Source organism: Bos javanicus, chromosome 5 (assembly GCF_032452875.1).
Source record: "Bos javanicus breed banteng chromosome 5, ARS-OSU_banteng_1.0, whole genome shotgun sequence".
In the NCBI taxonomy this organism is placed as follows: Eukaryota; Metazoa; Chordata; class Mammalia; order Artiodactyla; family Bovidae; genus Bos; species Bos javanicus.
The window spans coordinates 84,409,683-84,436,751 of record NC_083872.1 but is presented as its reverse complement, the minus strand read 5'-3'; the positions used below and the strand labels follow the sequence as shown (position 1 = coordinate 84,436,751).

The following is a 27,069-nucleotide window of genomic DNA, read 5'->3' as shown; positions in this document are numbered from 1 at the left end:
TTATAAATGATCTAACACTTACCAACACTATTTGAATCTTTCAGGGTAAAAAAAGTATTATCTTGAGGTTTAATGATTCCCACACTGTGGTCAATGGTGTAAAACATCATGGTCTGTAAACAGCAGTAGTAATTAATGATTTCCTTGTCATCTGCTCCCAATTTTTCTGATAGTTTGATTTCATGTTAGTGCTCTTAGCCTGTTACCTTCAAAGGAGTCTTCCTGTGACCTGAGAGTTGAAAGGGTGCCTTTTGCTTTTACTTGCTGTTTAGTTCTTGAGTGGATTTATTTAGATAAAGATTATACATGCTCAGTCGTGTCTGTTTGCGCCCCTACAGTCTGTAGCCCGCCAGGCTCCTCTGTCAATGGGATTTTCCAGGCAAGAATACTGGAGTAGGTTGCCATTTTCCTTCTTTCCTTCAGGGTATCTTCCTGATCCAGAGATTGAGTCCATGTCTCCTGCATCTCCTGCATTGGCAGGTGGATTCTTTTCCACTAAACCACCTGGGAAAAAATTATAACTACTGGCTTAATTTAGAGAAATCAACTAATTTGCCTAGATTTGCTTCCCTGGTGGCACAGAGGTTAAAGCATCTGCCTGCAATGTGGGAGACCTGGATTCGATCCCTGGATCGGGAAGATCCGCTGGAGAAAGAAATGGCAACCCACTCCAGTATTCTTGCCTGGAGAACCCCAAGGACAGAGGAGCTTGGTGGGCTACAGTCCACGGGTCACAAAGAGTCGGACACGACTGAGCGACTTCACTTTCACTTTTCACTTTAATAAGTATAAAAAGAAAAAGAATGTTTGTTATTTGTGTCTTTTCTGTATAATCCCATGTTGCTGAATGTCTGATCCCGATGGTACCATGATTAACAAAGAGCATGGGAATCACATTGTATATTTAAAATAATTTTATTTCTTTGACTTTGATTATTCTCTCCAAAAATTTGTGTTGGATTCATTTAAACAGTGGCCTTTTTGTTTTGTTTTTAGTAATGGTCACATTGTTTTTGTGTTTTTAGTTAATTTTGAATAACAACTTTAAACATATTAGTATTCTTACTCTTTTTTTCAGCATTAAATGACATTTATTGTTCCATACATCTTGAGACTCAAAAAGGAATGCTAAATAGACAAGCAAAACTCTAAAATAATGAAGAGAGAGCTCACTTCTTTCCTAAGTGATTGGTACAGAAAACATGTGGTCATATGAAAGGAAAGGGGAAATGACAGAAAGGAAAGCTCTCCAGCTTAGGGTCTATACAAGTAAGGGATATTTTCAAGCCAAAGATGGAATATTTAAAGACAGTACTTTTTTTTATATCAAATAACCCTATTTATGAATAGTATTCTTACTTTTTAAAAAGGAATTTAGCACATTGTTTCTCTCCATAATGTAAGATTTATGGTTCAGTAGCTAAGCACAAATGATTGGATTTGAATAAAAAAAAAAAAATTAGCAGTTTCATTCTCTTAATCATTTTGTCGCTATTAGGTGAATTTTGAACAGTGGGAAAATTTTCAAAGGGAGTCCAAATTTAGACTTCTACTAGTGCTTCAGCACCTATTAGTGCTGCAGACACCTCTTGACAGTGAAAACATCTGTCCTGTGTTACAATGCAGAAATACCCTTAGTCCCATCCCCACCCCCCCGCACCCCACCCCTGCCATCTGAGAGTAAACTCCTTAGGTCTTGAATCAATCCTTGATTCCCCTTTTATTAATGAGGTAACTGCTGACTCTTTATTGGGCTTTGACTTTTTATTGTTTTCTGAGCACCAAATATATAGAACTAAGAAGTGTATTTTATTTCATTTTTTAGACCATGATTAGCATAGTTTTATTCTGTATGATTTTTTCATAGTCTAAAATTTAATAATCTATCATCTCTCCTGAATATATTGTTATCCATCACATTGAACACAAGTCGTGAGATTTTTTACATTAGTTTTCATGTATACAACTTTTAGAGTATTTCATTGTTTAATTTATTCCTTAGAGGTTCACACAGTTGCTTCTTTGGAAATTCAGAATAATATTGTGGATTTGTAGAAATTTAGGCAATCAGAAATGCATAAATCTCCTGGCTTTGACATTGGATGATTATATAATTTGAACAGTTATCTACTGGGTAATTCATTCATTAATGAGCGTGCAGTGTGTTTACAGGATTAATAGTTTTGAAGAAGGGGGTATCCTGATTTATAGTTAAGCTATAAACAAAGAGAATATGTATATATGTGTACATGGGAACTTGTGTGAATGTATGTGCATATGTATAATATAAATACATGTATACATACATAAATATATACACATACATACATGTGTTGTATGAATTCTCCAGGCAAGAATACTGGAGTGGGTTGCCATTTCCTTCTACAGGAGATCCCAGATCTCCCACATTGCAGGCAGACTCTTTACCAACTTAGCCACCAGAGAAGCCATCATACACATATACGTGTGTTAAAATATAAATTGCTAGATCTAAAATACTAATTGTCTAGATCAGTCTTAAAATGAAAGCATAGGACAACCCAATATAAATTTTACAGTAATTCTAAAGAGAAGCTGTTTAAGGGATAATTAGCATATACATGACTGAGTTTTATAGCTTTGTGTCTCCTCTCTGATACTTTGATGTGTTGAATCTGTCTTCTCAGCATGAGGTACAAATTTGCCATTTTGTTGGATGCTCTACATAAATACGTATTGCTCTTACAAATTCAAAATACCCAAAACGTAATTAACTTTTCATTTATGGCAGAATCACAGTAAGATAATGAATTGCTAGTTATTGTGGATGTTTTGGCATTTTTAGAGTCTAGTTTTAAAAATGAGATGAGGTATATGTTAATTCTATCCTGAAATAATATAATTATAAGTCAAAAAGGTCTGTTTATCTTTTCCCTACCTAAAGAAGCTAAACATAGAAATTTAAGAACTTGCTGACTGAGAAAACAAATAATGTATTTGAAGGAACAGTTGGGTAAAGAGCATGTGTTGTATTCATTCTGTATATTTACAGGCTATGAAATGGGAAAGGATATTAACCACAGCCTGTCTATGGGTTTATTTATCACCATAATCTTAAGTTATTCAGATAGACAGTTCATAAACCAGAATCTGAAAATGGCTTGAGAAGTCTGTGCTGTTTACTTTTATCAATTCCTTTGTTTTGATTTCATTAGATTCCTTACATTCTTTTTCTTAAAAACCTTCTTAGTTTGTAGGGTGGTGGTTGCGTTTCTTCTTGACTGGTGACATTTGGCCTATTTTGATTAATTTGTTTTTAGAGAAGGAGAAGCTTTGCTTAAGTGATAAGGTATTGAGAAAGAGCTGTGTCAGGAGAATGTTATACTACATTGATTTTTTTTGCCATTTCTGAACATTAGACATTTTTGCAATTATCTTTCTATCTACTCTTTTCATAAGTGTGATTAATTGCACATTTTGTTTCACTAATTATTTTAAAACTAATATTTCTAAAATTATTTAAATGAAATGTTTTATTTGGGAGTTCCCTGGTGGCCTAGTGGTTAAGATTCTGGGCTTTGACTGCATGGATCAGATTCAATCCATGGTTAGGGAATTGAGATCCTAGATCACATGGAAGCCACAAATTGTAGGTTAAAACAATAGTATTCCTTCTCTAGGTATTGACTTGGGATATATTTAAGAACTTTACAATATGGTGTAATATTCACAGTAGCATCTTTAATGATAAGATTTAACATTTATTCCAGAGTTTAAATCCATAATGCAAGGTTTTACTGACCTTGAAATGCTTGAATGCCAATTTTGTCACCTCTGGGTTCACACTGACACTTCCTCACTAGTCCTGTGCTTTTTTCCCCTCAGTTAATGGTAAACTGTAAATTCTTCCATGTGCAGTTAGCACAACGAGTGCTTGGTGCATCCTGCATGCGGCAGCCACTGTGCTGGAGTGTTCAGGAGGTAGAATGAGAGTCAGAGGAGTTAGCAGATAAACACTTTGAGAGCTGCCACGGTGAAACCAAAACAGCACTTTGGAAGCGCAGGGGAGAGTAGCCACCTCCAGATGGGAACAGGAGCCAAAAGACTAGGGAACGATGCCCCGAAGGAGGTTGCAGTGAACTTGAAGGATGTACAGGAATCAGAAATGTTTTCCAGTGAAGGGGAGCAGTGGATGCAGGGTAAAGATGCTTGAGAGAATGATATATTCAAAGAACTGAAATATCTTGGAGCTGGGAGAGTTGCAACGTAATTAAGTGGTGGTCCATCAATGACCAGAGGGCAGCGGAGAGCTATCAAAGGACTCTGAGCAGGAATATAGAATCAAATTTGTGTTTAAGAAAGATCTTCTGTAGCAATAATGTATAAAATGAATGTGTAGAGAGAGATGGGAGGGAGGGCAGAGGGATCAGTTGGCAGGCCATCACAGGCTAGAGCAACTCCACTCCAAGCCAGGTGGCCTCATTTGTAATAACCAAAAATTGTAAACAACCACGCTGTCCATCAAGAGAAGATAGATGAATAAATTGTGGTTTATTTGTACAATGGGAAATCCTACTGCAGTGTGAAAGAACAAAGTACTTGCTATGAACAGCAATGTGGATGAAGCCCAGCAAACATACCGTTACCAAAGAAACCAGGCACCACTTCATAAGATAGACTCCATTTATGCAGAATCCAAAACCAGGCAAAACTAGTCTGTGATGAGAGGCCCCTTCAGGGAGGGGTCAGGATTAGGAGAAGGTGGCGTCTTGATCTTGGAAGTGACCTAGTGTGTTTGCTGTGTGAAAATTCGTCACACTTAATTGCTGAATTTTTCTGTAGTATGTTTTACTTTAGTTAAAATGTTTCTTCAAAAATCAGCTTTTCTCAACTGCTAGGCACGTACATTACCCCAGGACCATTCCCAACCCCCTTCTATCTAGTGAAAGTGAAAATGTTAGTTATCCAGTTGTGTCAGACTCTGGGACCCCATGGACTGTAGCCCGCCAGGCTCCTCTGTCCATGGAATTCTCCAGGAATTCTTCAATTTGTGTTTCTTACAAACTGAATATTTATGACAACCCTTCATCAAGTAAGTCTGTTGGCATTATTTTTCCAACAGCTTCGGTGTCACATTTTGGTAATTCTCACAGTATTTAAACTTTCATACTATTATTGTATTTGTTATGGTGGTCAGTGATTTTTGATGTTGCTGTTGCAAAAAGACTCAGATGGTGGTTAAAGTATTCTTTAAGGAAGGTATGTATGTACATTGTTTTTTTAGACAGAATGCTATCACACACTTAATAGACTTTGGCATAACTTTTATATTCACTGGGAAAGCAGAAAATAATTTGTGAGCCTCACTTTATTGCTATAATCATTTTATTGCAGTGGTCTAGAACCAAACATTCTATATCTCCAAACAATGCTTGTACTTTTAAATATCACCAAAAGATGTACCTATTTTTGCACATCATCTAGGGATTTCATTACTTAATCAACTTATATTTTCCTCAGGAAATACATAGAATAAGCAAAATAATTTTTGGCTCTTAAGGTTAAGGTTAAAACAATCCTTTTCAAATTGTTTGAATGGATACTTTTAAAATTTTCTTTCTGTGATTTGATATAGTTCTAGTTTAACAAAGATGCTTAGAGATCACGCCTGTTTAATTTTGCCAAATATAATATCTGCCTTCCACACTTTTAAAGCATTTTGTACTTTTATCAGCTGGTCCCAGGAGAAGAGGCCTGGAAAGGCCAGGGAGCCATGGGTAGCATGAGACAGTGACCACTTGTTTGGTATGAAGGGGTGTCGTAAGAGTGATGGAAACGAAGACCAACATACAGAAGCAAACAAATCAGTTTAGGTCAGGGCCTCCAACAGCCGCTACCACCACCCTCTTTGTGAGCCAGTTCTGATGGCAGTGGAGAGAAGTATAAAGTCAAATTTGCATTTAAGAAAGACAGTTGTTACCCTTGCTCTACTGTGTTAATTAAATCTTAAAATTGAAGTTGTAAAGTTTTATAGTCTATTAACCACTTTGACAGTCAAAGAAAGGTGCTCACCTTTTCCTTAATTTTATATACTTATTTTATTACTATTTCCTCCTCAGATTATTTTATTTTGGCCTTGAAATGTTCATATACTAATTTAGCTTTGAAATACATACCTGAAAAGGAGCGTATTTGATATATAGTGGTAGTGGTGGTGGTTTAGTCACTAAGTTGTCTGACTCTAGCAACCCCATGGACTGTAGTCCACCAGGTTCCTCTGTCCATGGGAATTTCCAGGCAAGAATATTGAAGTGAGTTGCCATTTCCTTCTAGGGGATCTTCCTGACCCAGGGATCCAACCCCCATCTCCTGCATTGCAAGTGGATTCTTTACCACTGAACCAGAAGGGAAGCCCATGTTCAGTATATAAAATCTGGCTATTTAAGTCACCATTGTAACTGTGTAGAACTTTCCTGGTGGCTCAGAGGGTAAAGCATCTGCCTGCAATGTGGGAGACCTGGGTTCGATCCCTGGGTGGGGAAGATCCCCTGGAGAAGGAAATGGCAACCCACTCCAGTATTCGTGCCTGGAAAAACCCCATGGACGGAGAAGCCTGGTGGGCTACAGGCCATGGAGTCTCAAAGAGTCGGACACGACTGAGTGACTTCACTTTGTAACTGTTAGGCAAAAAGTATTTTGTCGAAAAGTTTATGCACTTAATTCTTCATAGCTGTAAAAATGGGCTTGTTTGAAAAAAAAATGGGCTTGTTTGTCAGAATTAATGGACTCGATGTTTATGATATTAAGAGTGAGAAATCTATAGATGAAAAATACATTTACTTTTATCTTATATTAAGTAAAACTATGGGTTTCATTGCACAATGTCATTAATGCTAAATTCAGAAAACAGATTCCCTTTACCTGAATGGAGGCTATAAAGTATTGAACATGATTTAATATCATGTAAATGGATGAAAACCAACAATGAAGTAGCCCATATCTATTTGGGTATGGAGAAGAAAAGCAATTCTGCCTTGCACATTGGCTTATTGTAGTGGAAAGAAAATAGACTCCAGAAGTCTGAAAGCATTTGGATTCAGACACAAGCTCTGTCCTTGCTTTACTGAGACAAGGATGACTGGCAGGAACCTCAAGGATCATGTATTCCTTACTAAGTCTGATTGGATCAATGAACATCAGCTCCGTGCTTCTTCTCAGTTCTGTGGCAGTAATTAGGCTAAGTATGTTATTCACCCTAGCGGTGGCAGTGGCGCTAGTGGTAAAGAACTCGCTTGCCAGTGCAGGAGACTTAAGAGATGCAGGTTTGATCTCTAGGTTGGGAAGATCCCCTGGAGAAAAAAATGGCAACCCACGCCAGTTTTCTTGCCTGGAGAATCTCATGGACAGAAGAGCCTGACAAGCTACAGTCCATAGGTCGCAGATAGTTGGACACCACTGAAGCGACTTAGCACACATACACTCAAGTCATTCAGCCTAGTGGCATTAGAATTAATAGCTCCCATGGTCCTGTCTGCCTGCTTACTTTGTCTTCTGAGCCAGAACTGATGATTACAAATGTCCTGGCAAGCTTTACTAGTAACTTTATTTCATCAGTATGAATAAATTTTTTTGTCTTTCAAAATACTTACTTACTTTCAAGCAGAAACTGGGAAGACAATCACATGTAAAATAGTTAAGTAAAAAACCTTGATGAATACACTCATTTGGTCATCAAAATATGAAGTTGAAAATAATGTTGTATTCCATACTTTGAAAACAGCAATATTTTATTCCAGTGACAAACCCAAAGCAGATCCCAACTAAGAGTTAAAGCTCTTTTATTCATACAAGTAGCCCTTAGACAGGAATCATACAGATTTTTATCCAGAATGGTCTCACCTCCCCATCCTTATCTTTTTATTGTGTTACTTTTATGGAAATTATTCCATGTGTTTATGTGTTTTCCATAAATAAATTTTTGTTTAGAATTCCACTAAGCAACCACAATCAACCTCAGACAGAATCTAAATCATTTTTATAGAAGCAGAAATAGTCCAATAAGGGGTCTCAGGTTAATTGAGAGGCATGGGTGGGTTACTAATCGACATGGAATGATTTGTCATTTGATCAGCACAGTGATATTACTGACGGCACTTTGAAAATTGGCCCCACCCAATAAATAACTCTTGGGATGCAAACCTCATGGTCCTAGAATCCTTTCTCAAAGGTATAATGAAGCACAAAGACTCACCAGGAGAAGGATGAGTGAAGGCCCTGTCTTGCCATGGGTCGGGTGTTGACCACAGACAGTTATGTCCTTGTACAGCCCGTGGGAATACAACGTGTCCTGGCATGGCCGTCCCCCACAGCTGTCCCCCAGGGCGCACGGGAGGTGGGTGTGGTGGGAGGTAGGTGTGGTGCAGGAGAAACTGACTTATTTGGATGAGGGCCACACAGCACCCCCTGGAGGGACAGAGTCGGGGAATTGACCCTTAACCGCTGAGCCACTGCGGCCTCCAAATCGCCATCCTGGGTTCATCGACCTGTCTCTGCTCTTTCCTTCTGGGCCTCCTCGCACTGGGGGTGGGAGGGCTGGGTGTCTTCCTCCTGCTACTCGTTGTTGTAGAACTGAATGGTGGCTCACATTGGGAAACTGGCTGACACCTTCTCCCTGGGACTCTGCAGATACTTTTGACACTAGAAATGGATAGCTGAAGTCTTTCAGGATGCTGAAACCTCAAGGCCCCTTCAAACCAAAGGTTTGTTGTTCACCCCCTGGCTCAGGCTCACTTCCAGTTCTGGTGGGTTCAGCATCCTGAGGGGTCAGGATCCAGGGTCTTCATGCAAACGGCTCTCGGGCCTGCGCAGGGGCAGTGGTCCCCAGGCACCGTCCCTGGCGCAGTGACAGACACAGCCCCGTGCCTCCCGGGCTCTGACAGCCTCCTCAGATGGATCTCCTGGTGACCTCTGAGCTTGCACCCCTCCAGCAGCGGCAGTGATTGGCTATGCCTTTAACTGCCCAGGTGAGGGTGCTCCAGTACAAATAAATTTTTTAGTAGTTATGAGTATTATCAGATAAGGATCTGCCACATGCTGCTTTAGTGACTCTGGCCTAGTTACTGATTCCTCTATGCCTCAGTTTCCTCATTTGTTTCATAATAATTCATGCCACATAGATGAGTATCAAAAGGATTAAATAAAATTTTATATACACACGTTTATTACATATATGATACATGTAAATATATACACACTTAGCTTTGCATCTCTCACATAGTAAGAGTTCAGTAAGTGTTAGCTGTTCATTATTATTGTTGCTAGCTTAAGTAACAAAGACATGCTTTCATTTGAGGTGTTTGGTTTACAATTGAGGTACCTTGATATATATTTACACTTTGGTATCTATTTAAGGAGAAATAGCATGAATCTGGGCTTCCCCGATATCTCAGCTGGTAAAGAATCCACCTGCAATGCAGGAGAGCCCGGTTTGATTCCTGGGTTGGGACGTTCCCCTGGAGGAAGGCATGACAACCCACTCCAGTATCCTTGCCTGGAGAATCCCCATTGTCAGAGGAGCCTGGCGGGCTACAGTCCACGGGGCCACAAAAAGTCAGACACAGCTGAGCGACTAAGCACAGCACACAGCACAAATCTATTTGTACTTCAATCTGTCTTTTAAAATCTCACGTTTTCAGTGACTGTTTTAGTAGAAATACATTGTTCCATTATTGCTCACTGCCGGTTTTCTAATAAACTTAAAGGAGAGCCATGAAATAGCATATGTAATAAAAAGCATGATTTAACTGATTCCAGAATTCAGGGTTTTCATATTAAGACTTGGAGAGTGTGATATCTTTCCTGGTCCTGAGAGCTCCAACAGAAGGTGGCTCTACACACATGCCTGAAGCTACCTCTAAAGTGTCACAGGCTAGACTGGGACATCTGCAGAAGGTATAACTGTAAAACAGATGACTTTTTAATTTTTTTATTTTATTTTTAATTGGAGGATAATTACTTTTCCGTATTGTGATAGTTTCTGCTATACATCAACATTTAACAGCCACAGGCATACACTTGTCCCTTCCCTCTTAAACCTCCCCCCACCTCCCACCCGCTCCCACCCCTCTTAAGTTGTCATAGAGCACTGGCTCTGGGTTCCCTGCATCATACAGCAAATTATCACTGGCTGTCTGTTTTACATAGGGCACTTGGAGAAGGCGATGGCACCCCACTCCAGTACTCTTGCCTGGCAAATCCCATGGATGGAGGAGCCTGGTGGGCTGCAGTCCATGGGGTCACACAGAGTCTCGACCCTCGAAGAGTCGGACACGACTGAGCGACTTCCCTTTCACTTTCACTTTCATGCATTGGAGAAGGAAATGGCAAACCCACTCCAGTGTTCTTGCCTGGAGAATCCCAGGGACGGGGGAGCCTGGTGGGCTGCCATCTGTGGGGTCACACACAGTAGGACACGACTGAAGCGACTTAGCAGCAGCAGTGCATATGTTTCAATATATTGATTCTTTACTGTCTGAGCCACCAGTCCTAGCTATTGTAAATAGCACTGCAATGAACGACGTTGGGGTGGGTACAATTTTTTTTTTTTCAGTTATAGTTTCCTGAGGGTGTATGCCCAGTGGTGGAATTGCTAGGTCATATGGTAGTTTTATTCCTAGTTTTTTTTAAAGGAATCTCCATGCTGTCCTCCATAGTGGCTGTATCAATTAGCATTCCCACCAACAGTGCAAGAGGGTTCCCTTTTCTCTGTACCCTCTACAGCATTTGTTGTTTGTAGACTTTTTGATGATGGCCATTCTGACCGGTGTGAGATGATACCTCATTGTATTTTTGATTTGCATTTCTCTAATGAGTGGTGTTCAGCATCTTTTCACATGTTTATTAGCCATCTCAAAACAGATGACTTTATGTTTCTTTTTTCAATAATACAGCAGCACAAAGTGGAACCCAATGGTGTATTATTTTTATACTTTTAGATTTTTTAACCAGTAAAATCAAGTTGTAAGGTCACGCACCATTCCACCTTCCATGAACATTTAAGAAAATTGGCAAAAACAAGCAACATACAGTTTTTTCATGCTAATTTCTTATGTCAGTAGCAACCCCCATTTTATGGTCCAACTGTTTTCATTAGAGTTCTTAACAGGAGCAGCTCCCTCAACATCTTCTATATTGGGCACTTAATTTATCTCAATATGTGTTAAGTTTAATTATTTAATTTCAGTTTTCAGAATAATCTAAATTGATATTACTCCAGAGATTAGTTAGTGTCTATCCATGTGACCTTGATCAAATGATAAAGTTTAGCCAGACCTCAGCCTTCTGTGTTCAGTGAACTGATTATACTAGTTCTTGGACAGCAGATTGCTAGCTCTGAAAAGCAAGATACCTGTGCATCTGGTTTCAGTGAACTCTCTGAAGTGAGTGCCCTTATATGTCTAGAGAATGCACTATCATGTGGCCATCCCTCGCTGGCATGTCTAGGTGTAAGGAATCCACAGCTTCCTTGGGACCTCACCCTGTACAGCCAGATTCTATTTTTGAGTGACATTGGAAGGCTTGTGACTTAAAAGGGAAAATATGGCAAGGCTGGAACAACAGACAAAAAGAAGAAAGATGCGTGTGTTGAGGTTAGTAGCATTCGTGCAGAATGGTGGCATTCCAGATGAAGCTGACTCAGGCTTACTACCACTTGGAAGATTTCAGCCATCAGGAATTGGCTTACAGTCAGGGCTGTAGAGGATCTTAGAGGTCCCAAGACTGAATTGTTCATTTTTGTGTGTTGGTCTTGGTTCATTTCCATCATTTTGATGACATGCCTTCAGACTAACCAAGTGGCCTTTGTCTCATGCCTCCCGTAGCTCCCTGGATTCTCCTGTGATCTTTTTCAAGATGCAAATTTCCAGGTTAAATTCCAAAGCAGAACACTTCCCTTATGAGTATTCTGTTAGCCAGAAGTCAAAGACTTCAAGCTAATAAACATGTCTTTGTGTTTCCATGGGGTATTAGAATGATTTTACAAATGGTAACCATTTTGAGAGGATTAGGGAATAAATTACTTTTTGGTGATGTCAGTATATTAGACTGATGAAAGGAGTTATTTAGAAGAGCTTGCTTTTGAGATGAACTTTGGTTACTGGAAAAACATCTGTTCTCTAAAATGGATAATTAAAGATTTTGCTTTTTCTTGAATTATAATTATTACATAAAAATCCTGTGTTTCTTATTCAGAGCTTCAATTCACAGGTCGAAATCTACCCAAATTGTTAGTTCATATATAAGTACTGTCCTGGCAAAGTACTGTACTCCTAAAAGATTTTCGATAACTGCTCTATGACCTGTTGGTTTACACCTCTCGGTGTGGGAGAAGTCTCCATTTCAAAATCATAGATATGGGTTTAACCTTATATTTGATTCAGAAAAATATAGTTGTCAATAAGATATCCGGAAATGAGCTTTCAATAAGAAACTTCAAATTTCATGCTAAAGAAAAAACTGAGGTTGCTAGATATGTTTATTTAAAAATTTTAATTTTTAAAAAAGATAGTTCTTAGTAGAAGGATCAGTATTTTCATATCAATGACTTTTTTTTTAAGGCATTCTATTTCTCACAAATGTCACTTGAGAAGTTATGCATCTTGGTTGAAGTGATATATTCAGGATTTGAATCTCAGTATGCTATCACCCTGATCAATGTTCCCTTGAAAAAAGTGGCTTATTCCAGGAAGTAGTTTTTAATAGTGTGAATTTAAGGAAATGCCAGAAATATCTAAGAAGCTTTGCTTTATATTTAAAGCAAGAGTTAAAAATCATCACAAACAGGCAAGCATATTTTATTTAGGGACTCTGTAAAATAAATGTCAACATAATTTTCTAAAACTGGAGGAATAATTTGTTGGCGCTGAAAAATAAATGTGATGAAACACTTATTTTGCTGAAATGCACATTTGTTTACCATAGGTTCTCTGAACTAAAACTGTAGTCTCTTAGCACGGTTTATTAATAGTTAATTTGCCTCCTTTTTCTCCTGGAATGGCAGATTTGTGCCTACTGTCCCATTGTTGTTTGTTACTAGAAGTAAATTTCCAAGAGATGACAGATGAGATTTCTTAGTGTAATTTAGGACATTTTAAGAGCATTTATTTGGGTACTGCTGCTGCTAAGTCGCTTCAGTCGTGTCTGACCCTGTGCGAACCCATAGAGGGCAGCCCACCAGGCTCCCCGTCCCTGGGATTCTCCAGGCAAGAACACTGGAGTGGGTTGCCATTTCCTTCTCCAATGCATGAGAGTGAAAAGTGAAAGTGAAGTCGCTCAGTCGTGTCCGACTCCTAGCGACCTCATGGACTGCAGCCTACCAGGCTCCTCCGTCCAGGGGACCCTCCAGGCAAGAGTACTGGAGTGGGGTGCCATTGCCGTCTACGGTGAATCCTTTTAAGGAGACTAGCCTTATTCATTTCTTGGTTTCTTTATTCACCCCAGTTGTGAATATATGCCCCCAAATTACTAGGTTCATGACCTCAAGAGGGTTAGTTATTTAAGCTTTCTGAGACTCGGTTTTTTCACCTTTAAAAGAAGATGAGTGATACCAAACTCGGTGAACTGTGCTGTGAGGGACAAATGAGGCGTGATGCACTGGGCTTGGCGGGCAGTTAGTACTCACCACTCCTGGCCATGGTTGCAGAGTGGTCACATGCCCATGTCATGTTTGGGAAGTATTAGCTCACTGCATGTGTTTGAATGCTGTGACCTGAGCATGATGAGTAATAGAGGAAAGAGTATGGGTTTATTGGATTTAATAGTTAATACACACGTAGTACTTGCATTATAAACTTTTAAAAACATACTATTAAAAAAAATTCTATGATTTAGACAGATGTCTGAAAAGAAACAATATAAAGCCCATCTTTAGAAGAGATGACTTTGTTGTGGGAATGAAGACTTTTTTTTTTATAAGCAAAAGAGAAAGCAAGGGTTCTATTAAATTTTCTCATTTGTCCTTTATTGTTCCTACAAGTAAAACTTCCAACAGCGTATCCATCACCACTTCTGAGTGCCTCAAAATACATTAAAGAGTGGGCAGAAATCTTATTCTTATACATAGGCATATTTTCTAAAAGCTAGTAGTTTGCATCCTATAGTATAAAATAAAGACTTTTTATAGGCATTGTGGCCAATTCCACTGCTCACCTTCCCCCCACCCCCCATGCTAAGTCACTGAGTGAGTTTAACAGAGTTTGACTAGTTTCTCTACCATGGGTTATCAGAACCTTTGTCTCCCAGAGATGACATGTTATGAGAAGTTTCCCAAAATTACTGAACTGGAAGACTTTATTTCCCATGGTGCGTCTCTCAGGACTGCCATTCTCAAGAATTAATTTTCAGTGCAGTTCAGTCGATCTGTTGCTGCTGCTAAGTCCCTTCAGTTGTGTCCGACTCTGTACTACCCCATAGACGGCAGCCCACCAGGCTCCCCATCCCTGGGATTCTCCAGGCAAGAATACTGGAGTGGGTTGCCATTTCCTTCTCCAATGCATGAAAGTGAAAAGTGAAAGTGAAGTCGCTCGGTCGTGTCCAACTCCTAGTGACCCCACGGACTGCAGCCTACCAGGCTCCTCCACCCATGGGATTTTCCAGGCAAGAGTACTGGAGTAGGTTGCCATGTTCAGTCGCTCATTCGTGTCCAACTCTTTGTGACCCTATGGACCGCAGCACACCAGGCTTCCCTGTCCATTGCCAACTCCTAGAGCCTACTCAAAACTCCAACTCCATCTCAAGCTCCGACTCAAATGTCCGTCACATCAGTGATGCCATCCAACCATCTCATCCTCTGTCGTCCCCTTCTCCTCCTGCCTTCAATCTTTCCCAGCATCAGGGCTTTTTCAGTGAGTAAGTTCTTCACATCAGGTAGCCAAGGAATTAAGTTTCAGCTTCAGCATCAGTCCTTCCAATTAATATTTAGGACTGATTTCCTTTAGGATTTGACTGGTTGGATCTCCTTGTAGTCCGAGGGACTCTCAAGAGTCTTCTCCAACACCACAATTCAAAAGCATCAATTCTTCAGCGCTCAGCTTTTTCCATAGTCCAACTCTCATATCTATACATGACCACTGGAAAAACCATAGCTTTGACTAAGGGACTTTTGTTGGTTAAGTAATGTCTCTGCTGCTTTTTTTTTTTTTTAATTGGGTGCTAATTACTTTACAATATTGTAGTGGTTTTGCCATACTCTGCTTTTTATTATGCTGTTTAGAGTGGTCATAGCTTTTCTTCCAAGGAGCAAGCGTCTTTTAATTTCATGGCTGCAGTCACCATCTGCAATGATTTTGGAGCCCCCCAAAAATAAAGTCTGTCACTGTTTCCATTATTTCCCCATCTGTTTCCCATGAAGTGATGGGACCGGATGTCATGATCTTCGTTTTCTGAATGTTGAGTTTTAAGCCAACTTTTTCACTCTCTTCTTTCACTTTCATCAAGAAGCTCTTTAGTTCTCCTTTGCTTTCTGCCATAAGAGTGGTGTCATCTGTGTATCTGAAGGTAGTAATATTTCTCTCGGCAATCGTAATTCCAGCTTGTGCTTCATCCAGAATTCATTTTGGGAGACGCTTATTTATGTTACTAAGGTCATCTTCCTTAACTCCACTCTTGACCTCGTGTACCGTTTTATAACAACCCACTTTCTGTGACACCATTTACAGAACTGCATTATAGTGAAAAAAGGGGTTTGATTAAAGTAAACTTTGACTGGCGTCTGAGGCAGCTTTCCAAGGACTCTTACCTCTATCTGCCAAATCTGGCTTCCCATCACCTTCCTTTCCTCTAGTGTGTTTTCACTGTCTCTCTCTCCTCTCACATTCTACTTCATCCTGTCGTGCTCTCCAGGCTGGTTTTCTCTTCAGTTCTTTTCCCGTTTCTGCAGACAGCAGGCACCCATAGACACTTCTTACATCAGTAATATTTGAACATTAAGAAGTTATTACTTTTTTAGTTGGTAGCAGTTATTCTATACAGTTTCATTGAATTCTCACATCAAATTAGTTTTAGAATGAGCCAATATGAACTCTTTTAGTTATTTTTTTTTTACCAATTTTTTACACAAAGGAGAATTTTAGTATCTGGTTATTAATAGTTCTTATAAGTACTATTCAGAATATATATTGTGTTCATTGTGCTGAATCTCTTTCTCTGTGATGCAGAAAGAGCTAGCGGCCAGCATCAGTGTTTGACTTAACTAAAGTAACTAGTTTGATCTTGAAACTTTTATTGTAACCCAGTTTATCTGTATACTATTTTTACACAGAATTCTTTGATATGCAGTAATGTCAGGTCTTGAAGAAAGCTAACAAGAAAAGAAATGTTAAAGTTGGCAGTAAGCTAGTGTATGCTTGTGTGCAGTGTCCAGGGAGTGATGAGGTTTGCTCAACAGTTTGATGGTTGCTATCACAAGGAAGTTATATCATTTAGAGATGCGCCATCAGTTCTCGTCATTGGCAAGAGCCGGACAGGGAGGCCTGGCGTGCTGTGATTCATGGGGTCGCAAAGAGTCGGACACGACTGAGCGACTGAACTGAACTGAACTTGGTCACAACGGTTTCATCAACTGATAGTATATCACCTTGTTTTATGTGTTTTTCCATTAAAGACACTTTGTTTAATATATGTCATTGATTCACCAACATTGAATTCACAGTCAGCAGCACTATAATACATGCCTGAACAAAGCTTACCTAACAATGTGTATTTTTCTCTAGGTCACATCAGAGCCTTCATGCCCTTAGGAACCCTAGACAGCACTTCAGCACAGTGCGTGGGGACTTTTTTAAACAGTGAAGTCACCAACAGAAACTACAAAAATGCAAAATATGACCCTATATATAGACTGAGAAAAGGACATTTGTTGACAGAATGGAAGCTGAAATAAGACAGCACTGATTTTGCCCAACCCCAGCGGGGAACGTGTAAGCCAGGCAACTCCCAATTTTTCACCTCTTTATACATGTCTGTGAGTGACCATGAAAGTACCACACGTGTGAATTTGGGGTTACAAATAAATTTTAGTGAGTGGGTGAATTCACAAATAAGGAATCCACAAGTAATGAGGATTGAATGTAATTGTTTATTAAAAGCACTGGTCTTGGGGTCATATGTCTCCACAAATTTAGGTGCTTAATTCCAATAGACATTTTTTAAATTGAAGTATAGTTGATGTACAATACTGTGCTAGTTTCAGGAGTACAGCAAAGTGATTCAGTGTTTTGGTGTTTGTTTTTTTGTTTTTTTTTTTTCAGATTATAGTCCATTATAGATCTAGGTGGTGCTAGTGGAAAAGAACCTACCTGCCAATGCAGGAGGCATAAGAGACACAAGTTGGATCCCTGGGTCAGGAAGATTCCCCTGGAGGAGGGCATGGCAACCCACTCCAGTATTCTTGCCTGGAGAATCCCACGGACAGAGGAGCCTGGTGGGCTACGGTCCAGAGGGTCGTACTGAAAGGACTTAGCACACACACATAGGTCATTACAAAATACTGAATATAATTCCTTGTTCTATACAGTAAATCCTTGTTGCTTATCTATTTTATTTATAGCAGTTTGTATCTGTTAATCCCATATTCCTAATTTCTCCCTCCCTCCCTCCCTTCTTCGGTAACCATAAGTTTGTTCTCTGTGTCTGTAAGTCAGTTCCTACTTTGTATGCAGATTTATTTGTATCATTTTTGAGATTCCACATATAAGTGATACCATACAATTATTTGTCTTTGTCTGACTTCACTAAGAATAATATTTTCCAGGTCCATCTATGTTGCTGCAAATGGCAATATTTCATCCTTTCGTTTATGGCTGAGTAATATGCTACTGTATATATGTATATCACATCTTCTTAAGCCAGTTGTCTGTTGATGGGCATTTGGGTTGTTCCTATGTATTGGTTATTATAAGTATTGCTGCTGTGAACATTTGGGGGTATGAACATACAAAGAAAACATATGTATCTTTTCAAATTAGAGTGTTCATTTTTTTCCAGTTATATACCCAGGAGTGGAGTGGTAGCTCTGGTTTTTTATGGAATCTCTATTATTTTCCATAGTAACTGCACCAATTTACATTCCCAGCAGTGTTAGACTTCCCTGGTGGCTCAGATGGTAAAGAGCCTGCCTGCAGTGCAGGAGACCCAGTACCAGCCCTGGTCAGGAAGATGCCCTGGGGAAGAGCATGGCCACCCACTCCAGTAATCTTGCCTGGAGAATTCCGTGGACAAAGAAGCCTGGCAGGCTGTGGTCCATGGGGTCGCACAAGAGTCGGACACAACTAAGAGACTAACACTGCTACTACAGCTACTACACCAACAGTGTATGAAGGTTCCCTTTTTTCCACACGCTCTCCAGCATTTACTATTTATAGAATGTTTGATGATAGCTATTCTGACCCATGTGAGGTGATACCCTGTTGTGATTTTGATTTGCATTTCTCTAATAATCAGCAGTGTCGAGCATCTTTTTGCTTGCCTGTTGGCTAGCTGTTTGTCTTCTTTGGAGAAATGTCTGTTTAGGTCTTCTGCCCGTTTTCTGATTGGGTTCGTATTTTTTATATTGAGTTGTACAAGCTATTTGTACATTTTGGAAGTTAACCCCTTGTCTATTGCATCGTTTGCAAGTATTTCCCACCAATCTGTAGGTTGTCTTTTTGTTCTGTTGATGATTTCCTTTGCTGTGCAGAAATTTTAAAGTTTGATTGTTGTTCAGTCACTAAGTCACATCCTACTCTTAACACCCCAGGACTGTAGCCTACCAGGCTCCTCTGTCCATGGGGTTTTTCCAGGCAAGAATACTGGAGTAAGGTTGCTGTTGCCATTTCCTTCTCCATCGGTATCTTCCCAGACCAGGGATCGAACCCACAGCTCCTGCATTGGCAGGCGAGTTCTTTACGAGTGAGCCACCAACCTAGCCCATTAAGTTTGATTAGGTCCCACTTATTTTTGCTTTTATTTCTTTTGCCTTGGCAGAGAAAACATTGCTACAGTTTGTCCCAGAGAATGTTTTGCTTATGTTCTCTCCTAGGAATTTAATGGTGTCATGTCTTAAATTTATAATTAAACCATTTTGAATGTAGTTTTGTATATGGTGTAAGGGAATGTTCTAATTTATTTGATTTATATGTAGCTGTCTGGCTTTCCCAACACTACTTGTTGAAGAGACTGTCTTTTCTCCATTGTATATTCTTGCCTTCTTTGTCATAGATTAGTGGACTGTAAGTACATGGGTCCAATCAACTTTTAAGATAATAAATGCTTCTTAGCTGAAAGAATACTTGCTCCCCAGTTGCAAGTTACTGAATAAACCTAGTTCTTCATTATAAAAATTATTAAAATAATAGTGGTTTGAATATAAAAACCTCACAATGAAAACAATAACAACTCTGCAGTAGAACCTTACTTCTACCTACATCACTGTTTCCATGGAAAAAATGTATTCCAGATTCCAATTAAGATGCTATGGTCCTTCTGCTTCCTGAGTTTTTAGTTCCAATGATGACCAATCCACCACACGCACCTACAGTGTAGGACTTCCATTTTCCCCTCTAGTCTAGTTCTGGGAGCAGAGCTTAAGAGTTGGACTCAGAGGGTATAAAGGAAAGAACAGGGTTGCAGCTTTTAAAAGAGAGTACCTGGGGCTTCTGCTTGGAAGATATTTTTCAAATGATTCTCATGAGTAACCCTGATCATAAGGAAAGGAAGGGATGATTGTCAGTATAGCTCCAAACTTGAAAAAGCAAAGTGATCCTCCTGCAACAGAATTTGGGACCACATGGTTCTTTGATCTGATCCATAAGGGTGTTTCCTACCCTTCTTAAGAATCTGAAAGATATTATTAGCAGTGTTAAAAACGCAGATGCTGATCTTCGCAATGATGAGCTATGGTAGAACGTCTCTGATCAAGAGGATAAATACCCTGAAGTTTATATTAATTAAGCAGTATTATTTATGCTCTGTGTTTTCCCACAACATTACTATACTCTGTGATATTTAACAGATGTGTATGTCTTATGTTCATTTGTATTCAGTTAATGATTAAAAATTCAAGGTGAAAAGATAATAATGCAGAAAGGAAAATATGTGATGGTATACTAAAACCTTTATGGAACTTAATAATGAACCTCAGAGGTTTCTTCTAAACAACAAGCTTCCTGGGGTGGGAGAGGAGGACTTTTAATGAGATCTGCTGTCTTTCTTGTTAGTTTTCCCAAGTTTAATCTTTTTAAAAATAATTATTTACTTTTATAATGTTTAAAATTTTAATACTTTAAAGTTTTATTTCCATTTACAATTATTGCAAAATATTGGCTATATTCCCAGTGTTGTACAACATCCTTGAGCCTGTCTTATGTCCAATAGTTTGTACCAGCCACTCCCCATCTATATTGTCCCCCACGTCTAGTAACCACTAGTGTGTTCTCTGGGTATCTCCTCTTTTTTTTTCATATTCACTAGTTTATTGTATTTTTTTTTTTTTTAGATTCCACATGTAAGTGATATATAGTATTTGTCTTTCTCTGACTTACTTCACTTAGCGTAGCGAGTTTGTCCATGTTGCTGCAAAAGGCAGAATTTCATTCTTTTTAATGGCTGAGTAGTTCCGTTGGATATATACACCACATCTTCTTTATCCATTTATCTGTTGATGGACACTTAGGTTGCTTCCATATCTTGACTATCTGCTACATACATTGGGGTGCGTGTATCTTTTCAAATTAGCATTTTTGGTTTTTTCAGATATATACCCAGAAGTGGAATTGCTGGGTCGTATAGTAGTTCTATGTTTAGTTTTTTTGAGAAACCTCCATACTGTTTTTCCACAGTAGCTGCACCAGTTTACATTCCCACCAACAGTGCGTGAGGCTTCCCTTTTCTCTGCATCCTGGCCAACGTTTGTCATTTGTGTTCTTTTTAATGATAGCCATTCGGACAGGTGTGAGGTGGTATCTTCTTGTGATTTTTGATTAGCATTTTCCTAGTGATTAGTGATGTTGAGCATCTTTTCATGTGCCTATTGGACATCTCCATTTCCTCTTTGGAAAAATGTCTATTCAATTCTTATGCCTATTTTTTTAAATTGAAGTGTTTGTTTTTTTAATGTTGAGTTGTATGAACTATTTATATATGTTGGATATTAATCTTTTACCAGCCATATTATTTGCAAATATTTTCTCTCATTCAGTAAGTTGTCTTTTTGTTTTGTTGATGGTTTCCTTTGCTGGGCAAAAGCTTTTAATTAGGTCCAAGTTTAATCTTTAAATGAAACATAAGGGACTATGTATTAAATATGTTTTATTTCAGCTTTAAAAATTCAGCTGTTTTTTATTTTTAATAAAATAATTTAAATGTATTAATGTAATACAATATATTAATGTTTGACTACTTTTCATCTTAATTTATCCCAAAACAAATAATGCCTATTCTATTTTTAGGAAATAGAGTACCTACCAGAAAAGGAACTCAATCTTATTTAAGTCAGAACTCTTAGGTTTCCTTTCTATAAGTGGTCTCTAAATAGATTAGGAAGAGTAGCATATAAACCTCTTGTTTGAAATCTGGTATGTACACCAGCTTATATAATGTTCCAGGAAGTCTAGCGGCAAAGGAACTTTTCAGGCTTTATCTACTGGAATTCTTACATTTCCTTGGCTTTGGAACCCTATTTCCCCAGAAATTTTAACATCTTACATTACTTTGTAAATGAGGGAACACAGATATGGGAATCAGCTTGTTGCAGGCAAATGGCCCTTTCTCTGGGCAGAAAGAGGATTTGTGAAGCCATCTTGGCTACAGTGGAGTCAGAGACCTGAAGCAGCATACTGGGAACCTCAAGTCTTTCTTCCCCTTGTTTTCAGGATGACAGAAAATATTTTGTACCTTCTCTAGAAAAACTAATTAGGTTTATTCTCCTTCATTTCACGTGTTTCTGACTCTGCCCGGGTGACCAGGTGACCTAGAACTGTCTTAGGTCCTATAAGAGAATGTGCAAGGACTAAGTTAATATTTTGTAGGAAAAGTTGTATTGTTTTTTAAATAAGTTTTTTGATAAGTAATTAATCCTGAAATGCCAGTGCCATTGTAAACCATTAAACAAATTTAAATGTTTTCTTTAATTAAATCAATCTTTATTACATGTCATAAACTTTAACATTCTTTTTTAAAAACAGCAAAGAAATAGGAAGATGACAATGGGCAAACAAATTGTAGACTGACTAAGGATTTTTATTAAACACAGGAACAGTTGAGTTTTTAAAAACCCACAGGAAAAAGAATTGCATGTGATTGATTTTTAGTAGGGTAGTAATAACTTCTAATCAGTAGAAGAAATCAAGGCATTTGATTTGACCATATGAGAATGTAAAATTTTCTGTCTCACTTTATTTATGCAGCTAAATAAAATATCAAACACTGGGGAAGCACAACAAGTAAAACAAAAAGATTGAGGTTTACATTATTGGAATAACTTTTTAATTTAAGGCAATTATCTAACTCTTGTTAAATAAATAGGAAGAGGGCAAGTAGCTCATACACGGGAAGCTTCAGTCAAAGGATTACATAACCTTAGGAAGATATCTTTACAAATGTTGGCAAGGCCACAGAAGCTGGTTCAATTATGATTTCTAAATGACCAGAAAAAACTTTTTTCTTTTTTTTAACCTCAGAAATTATCCTAATGAAATTTTTTTTAATTAATAGTTTGTAATTGAGCAAAAGGGCTTAGGCAAGTAAATACGATTTCCTTTAGTCAGTGGAGAGTGATGTTATGAGTAATATTCTAATCATGAAGATGGTAGTACCATGAGATGTCATGAAAGGTGGCCGTGGTCGTATTTACACTACTCAATTCAGTTAAGTTCTGTGAATAAGTAAGCCCATGGCCATTAACGGTGGTAGGACTATGCTGTATTAAAATTTGTTTTGGTAACATTTACTTATTAGAAGAAATGTTAAGATTTGTTTTCTTAACACTGTTTTTTCCTCTTTTTAGCTGACTACACAGTCTCTGCCTTTTCCGTGTTTTCGTGGCCAGAGACATGACCTGACAGCTTGATGACCAGTCTCAGGGCCCTCGGGTGACTGGCTGGGGCACCATGGAACTTAAAGTATGGGTGGACGGAGTTCAGAGGATTGTTTGTGGGGTCACCGAGGTCACAACTTGCCAGGAGGTTGTCATAGCCTTAGCTCAAGCAATAGGTAAGTGAACTCAGGATGTCTGAGCTAGACACTTTATACCTGTACTCTCTGTTTCTGTTTGTTTGTTTGAATACAGGAGTCGTGTGGGTTGTGTTCCTCTGGTCCCATGATGCATCTCTCAGGTGCACTTTTACTGACTGCTGTCCCCCACGCCCCGCTCAGGTCAATCTGTGAAGACACTTTTCTCTGCCTCGCCTAGATTTCACTAGAGTCTGCACTGTCTTGTCTTCTCCTGATGTTTATCCTAAACAACAATTTCTGGAACTGAAAATGTTTTCTTGATCCAAAACATGGATTTCAAGTTCCCAGACCCTTCATTAGGGAAAATCCAATTTACTTATTATTCCGAATACTTTTAGAAAAGAAAATACAACAAATTAAATGACGTATTTCTTCCTGTAAAAAGTACAGGAAGATAACATGCACTTTTTAAATTTTACACAGGGAAGGTGAAGTTGTCAAATCCATGCTTGCTGGCTCCATCTTATCCACTTACCGTGCTGCAACTTTTCTTCTTATTTATTCTCAATTCATCTTTATCATATTTTATGCATATATTTTAGTTGCTGTAATTCCTTTTGGAACATGATGAGCGCATAAACACCTATACCAGTAAAGCCAGTGATGTGGGCTGAAGTTTGTATTTGCATCTTAAATCCATCACTTAGCAAACATGTAGAGTTGACCCTTGAACAGCACAGGTTTTAACTGTGAGGTCCACTTACATGTGGTTTTTTCCCCAGTAGTAAATCCTGCTCTACTACACAATCCAGGGTTAGTTGAATCCATGCATGTGGACGATCTGCAAATAGAGGGGGCCAGCTGACTGTAAGTTACATGCAGATTTTCAGCTGTGTGAAGAGCTGGTGCCCCAACCCCTGCATTGTGCGCCGTGCTAGGTGTCATGCTAGTCTTTATTGGAAGCATGTCGAGCCAGCTCAGGCTGAAGACAAGGCACTGTTACTGTGGCACCTTTGCATCTGGTAGAGGTGACTACAGCCCAGGATTGTGGCAGATGCACTGTTAGAAGTTGTCAGTGTCCCTGTGCAAAGACAGAGGCTTTCCTTTAATGCTGACGCCTTTTGATTTTTCCTGAAACACTGAATGTGAAGTGAAGTTGCTCAGTCGTGTCCGACCCTTAGCGACCCCATGGACTGCGAGCCTACCAGGCTCCTCTGTCCATGGGGTTTTCCAGGCAAGAGTACTGGAGAGGGGTGCCATTGCCTTCTCCGAAACACTGTATAGCACACTCATATATTAAAACAATGCTGAGAGTGCTGGCTTTCACATCCCTTGAAATTTTCTTACATTTGACACTACTGTTATGTTTGCAGACATAAATTTAGTTATTAGAGAGGAGGAAATTAAGGTATTAATTTTATCTCATATTCTTTGCAACTTAGTTATCACCCCCTTTAAAAAACTAATTTAAAAACATAATTTATTTGGAATAAATGTTTAGTATTATTGGTTTATTATCTTTCTTAGTGAAGACTAGAATTAGCAAGTATCAAATCTAAGTTTCTTTTGTTATATTTGAGAATCAAGCCATGGACAGTGGTTAAAAAACAACAAGACGGAGAAGGCAATGGCAACCCACTCCAGTACTCTTGCCTGGGAAGTCCCATGGACGGAGGAGCTTAGTAGGCTGCAGTCCATGAGGTCGTGAAGAGTCGACATGACTAAGTGACTTCACTTTCACACACTGGAGAGGGAAATGGCAACCCACTCCAGTATTCTTGCCTGGAGAATCCCAGGGACAGGAGCTCGGTGGGCTGCCATCTCTGGGGTCACACAGAGTCAGACACGACTGACATGACTTAGCAGCAGCAGCAGCAGCAGTGGTTTTTAGAAAAGTCAGAGTAGTTGAAGACTATAATAAGCTGCCTTTGTTCAATTGGTAGCCATGTTCTCTACACAGAATTTCAAGGTGAAACTGTCCAGATGTACCAGGTGTGTGTTTATCCGTTTGGACTAAAAAGGATACTTGTTTGTGGACAAGCTAAAAAGAAGCTTTAACTGAACCTATCCCCCAATTTTGCTTTCTCAGTAACTCAGGCCAGAACTATTTTGAAAAGTTGACAACTTGAGTACAAGAGGCTTTATGACATTTTTCCATACCTGGCTAAGCAACCCTTTTTCTGATTCATAAATACTTCATTGAATTTAGAATTCACCTGAGAGATGATTCAACTGTTGATCCCCGCCTCTGTTGTACCGTGAGATTTTCTCAGCCTCATGTTCAGTATGCTTCTGATGCACACTTAGGTATTTATCTCCCTTGTCATGAGAGTTATTGATACTCCAAGTCTAAACACTAAATGAAAATGTTCCTGTATTTTGACCTTATTTCTACTATAAAAAAATAATAGAGGACTTATTAATTAGGGAAATTTCTGCCATAACAAACACCTGGAGAAATCTCTGTGGTGTCACATAGTAAAAGTTTAGTTACACTAATAGCAGCATATGGACTGAGCAAAACTGCAGATGTTTCTAAAAAATTTATAGTGAAGCAACCTATAGAATACCTTCTTGGGTTTAAGTCCACTTATTTGCCTCATATAGGGGCACTATACATATGATTAGGGATTATTGAGTTTTTCTGGATAGGTAAAATTGCTTTCAGGAAACCATCAAGATATAAAAACATGTACACAGTTGGCAATCAGCAAATATATATAACAGTTAACAGTTTCTGACTCAATGTTGTTAATTCTGATCAATCAAATTAAGCTAGAAAAGAGCTTAAGACAAACCATAATTTGATAAAAGATTCCTTTAAAATATTTATTTGGCTGCATCGGCTCTTGGTTGCTGCAGGCAGGATCTTTCTTTGCAGCACGCAGGCTCCAAGTTCGAGGCTTCAATAGTTGGAATGCATGGGCTTAGTTGCCCTGTAGCATGTGGGCTTCTAGTTCCCTGACCAGGGATCGAACCCATGGCCCCTGCATTGGAAGGCAAACTCCCAACCACTAGACCACCAGAGAAGTCCCTTGATGAAAGATTTTAAATGTTATCTACTAGTATAGATGAACATCCTTTATGCTCTGATATTTGACAGGTTATATTTGGGTGGTAGAAGTCGAATACTTTCTGAAATTATAAGACAGTAACTAAAAATGAAACCATGACATACTTAATTGGCGTGAAGTGATTAAACTGCCTGGCAGGAGTGCACTGTGTTTGGTCACTGTACACCCTGGGCTTTCTGAAACATTCCCAATTATAAATATTCAACCTTGGTTTTCCCATAAACTATCCCAGAAATGCCATTATTTCAGAATTCAAACTGCTTCTTAAAATTGTACATGAAACAGAAAACCTTTGACAACTCATCTGTCTCAAGTTATAGTTGAGAAAATGCATTTGCTTTGATAAAATCACAAACAAAAAATATGAAAAGAAGATACATCTCCCCTCAAGTAGCTTAGAACTTAAAGTACAGCTTACAAAAGATTAGAGAGGAAGAGAAGAGGAAGAAATCAAGGAGACTAAGGGAGAGGTTTTCTGATTCCTACTGCTTTGTTGCCTGGTGCCAGTGGAAGTACTGAAGATTCAGAGTTTTTCTCTGTTCCCACTTCTTGTCCTCAGATCTTTTTCATTTGGGGCCAGTGAAAGTGAAAGTCGCTCAGCCATGTCTGACTCTTTGCGATCCCTTGGCCTATACAGTCCATGGGATTCTCCAGGCCAGAGTACTGGAGTGGGTAGCCTTTCCCTTCTCCAGGGGATCTTCCCAACCCAGGGATTGAACCCAGGTCTCCCGCATTGCAGGCAGATTCTTTACCAGCTGAGCCACAAGGGAAGCTCTTGTGGGCCAGACAGAGCTAGCATTTAATAGAAACAAGT

At 39.0% G+C, this 27,069-nt stretch overlaps 1 protein-coding gene across 6 annotated transcripts in view; it reads left to right on the top strand.

Annotated features, from left to right (window-relative positions):
- Positions 1-27,069, top strand: part of RASSF8 (Ras association domain family member 8) — a 132,784-nt gene that overhangs the window by 91,361 nt on the left and 14,354 nt on the right. For 4 of the 6 annotated variants that reach the window (XM_061417593.1, XM_061417589.1, XM_061417592.1 and 1 more), the window contains one exon: positions 23,015-23,220. In XM_061417593.1, the coding sequence (XP_061273577.1) occupies positions 23,118-23,220 (103 nt within the window). In that variant the 5' untranslated portion in view covers positions 23,015-23,117. Of the gene's footprint in view, positions 1-19,454; positions 19,551-19,604; positions 19,911-23,014; positions 23,221-27,069 lie in introns of those variants that run through there. The other 2 variants (XM_061417590.1, XM_061417594.1) reach the window with 2 other exon arrangements.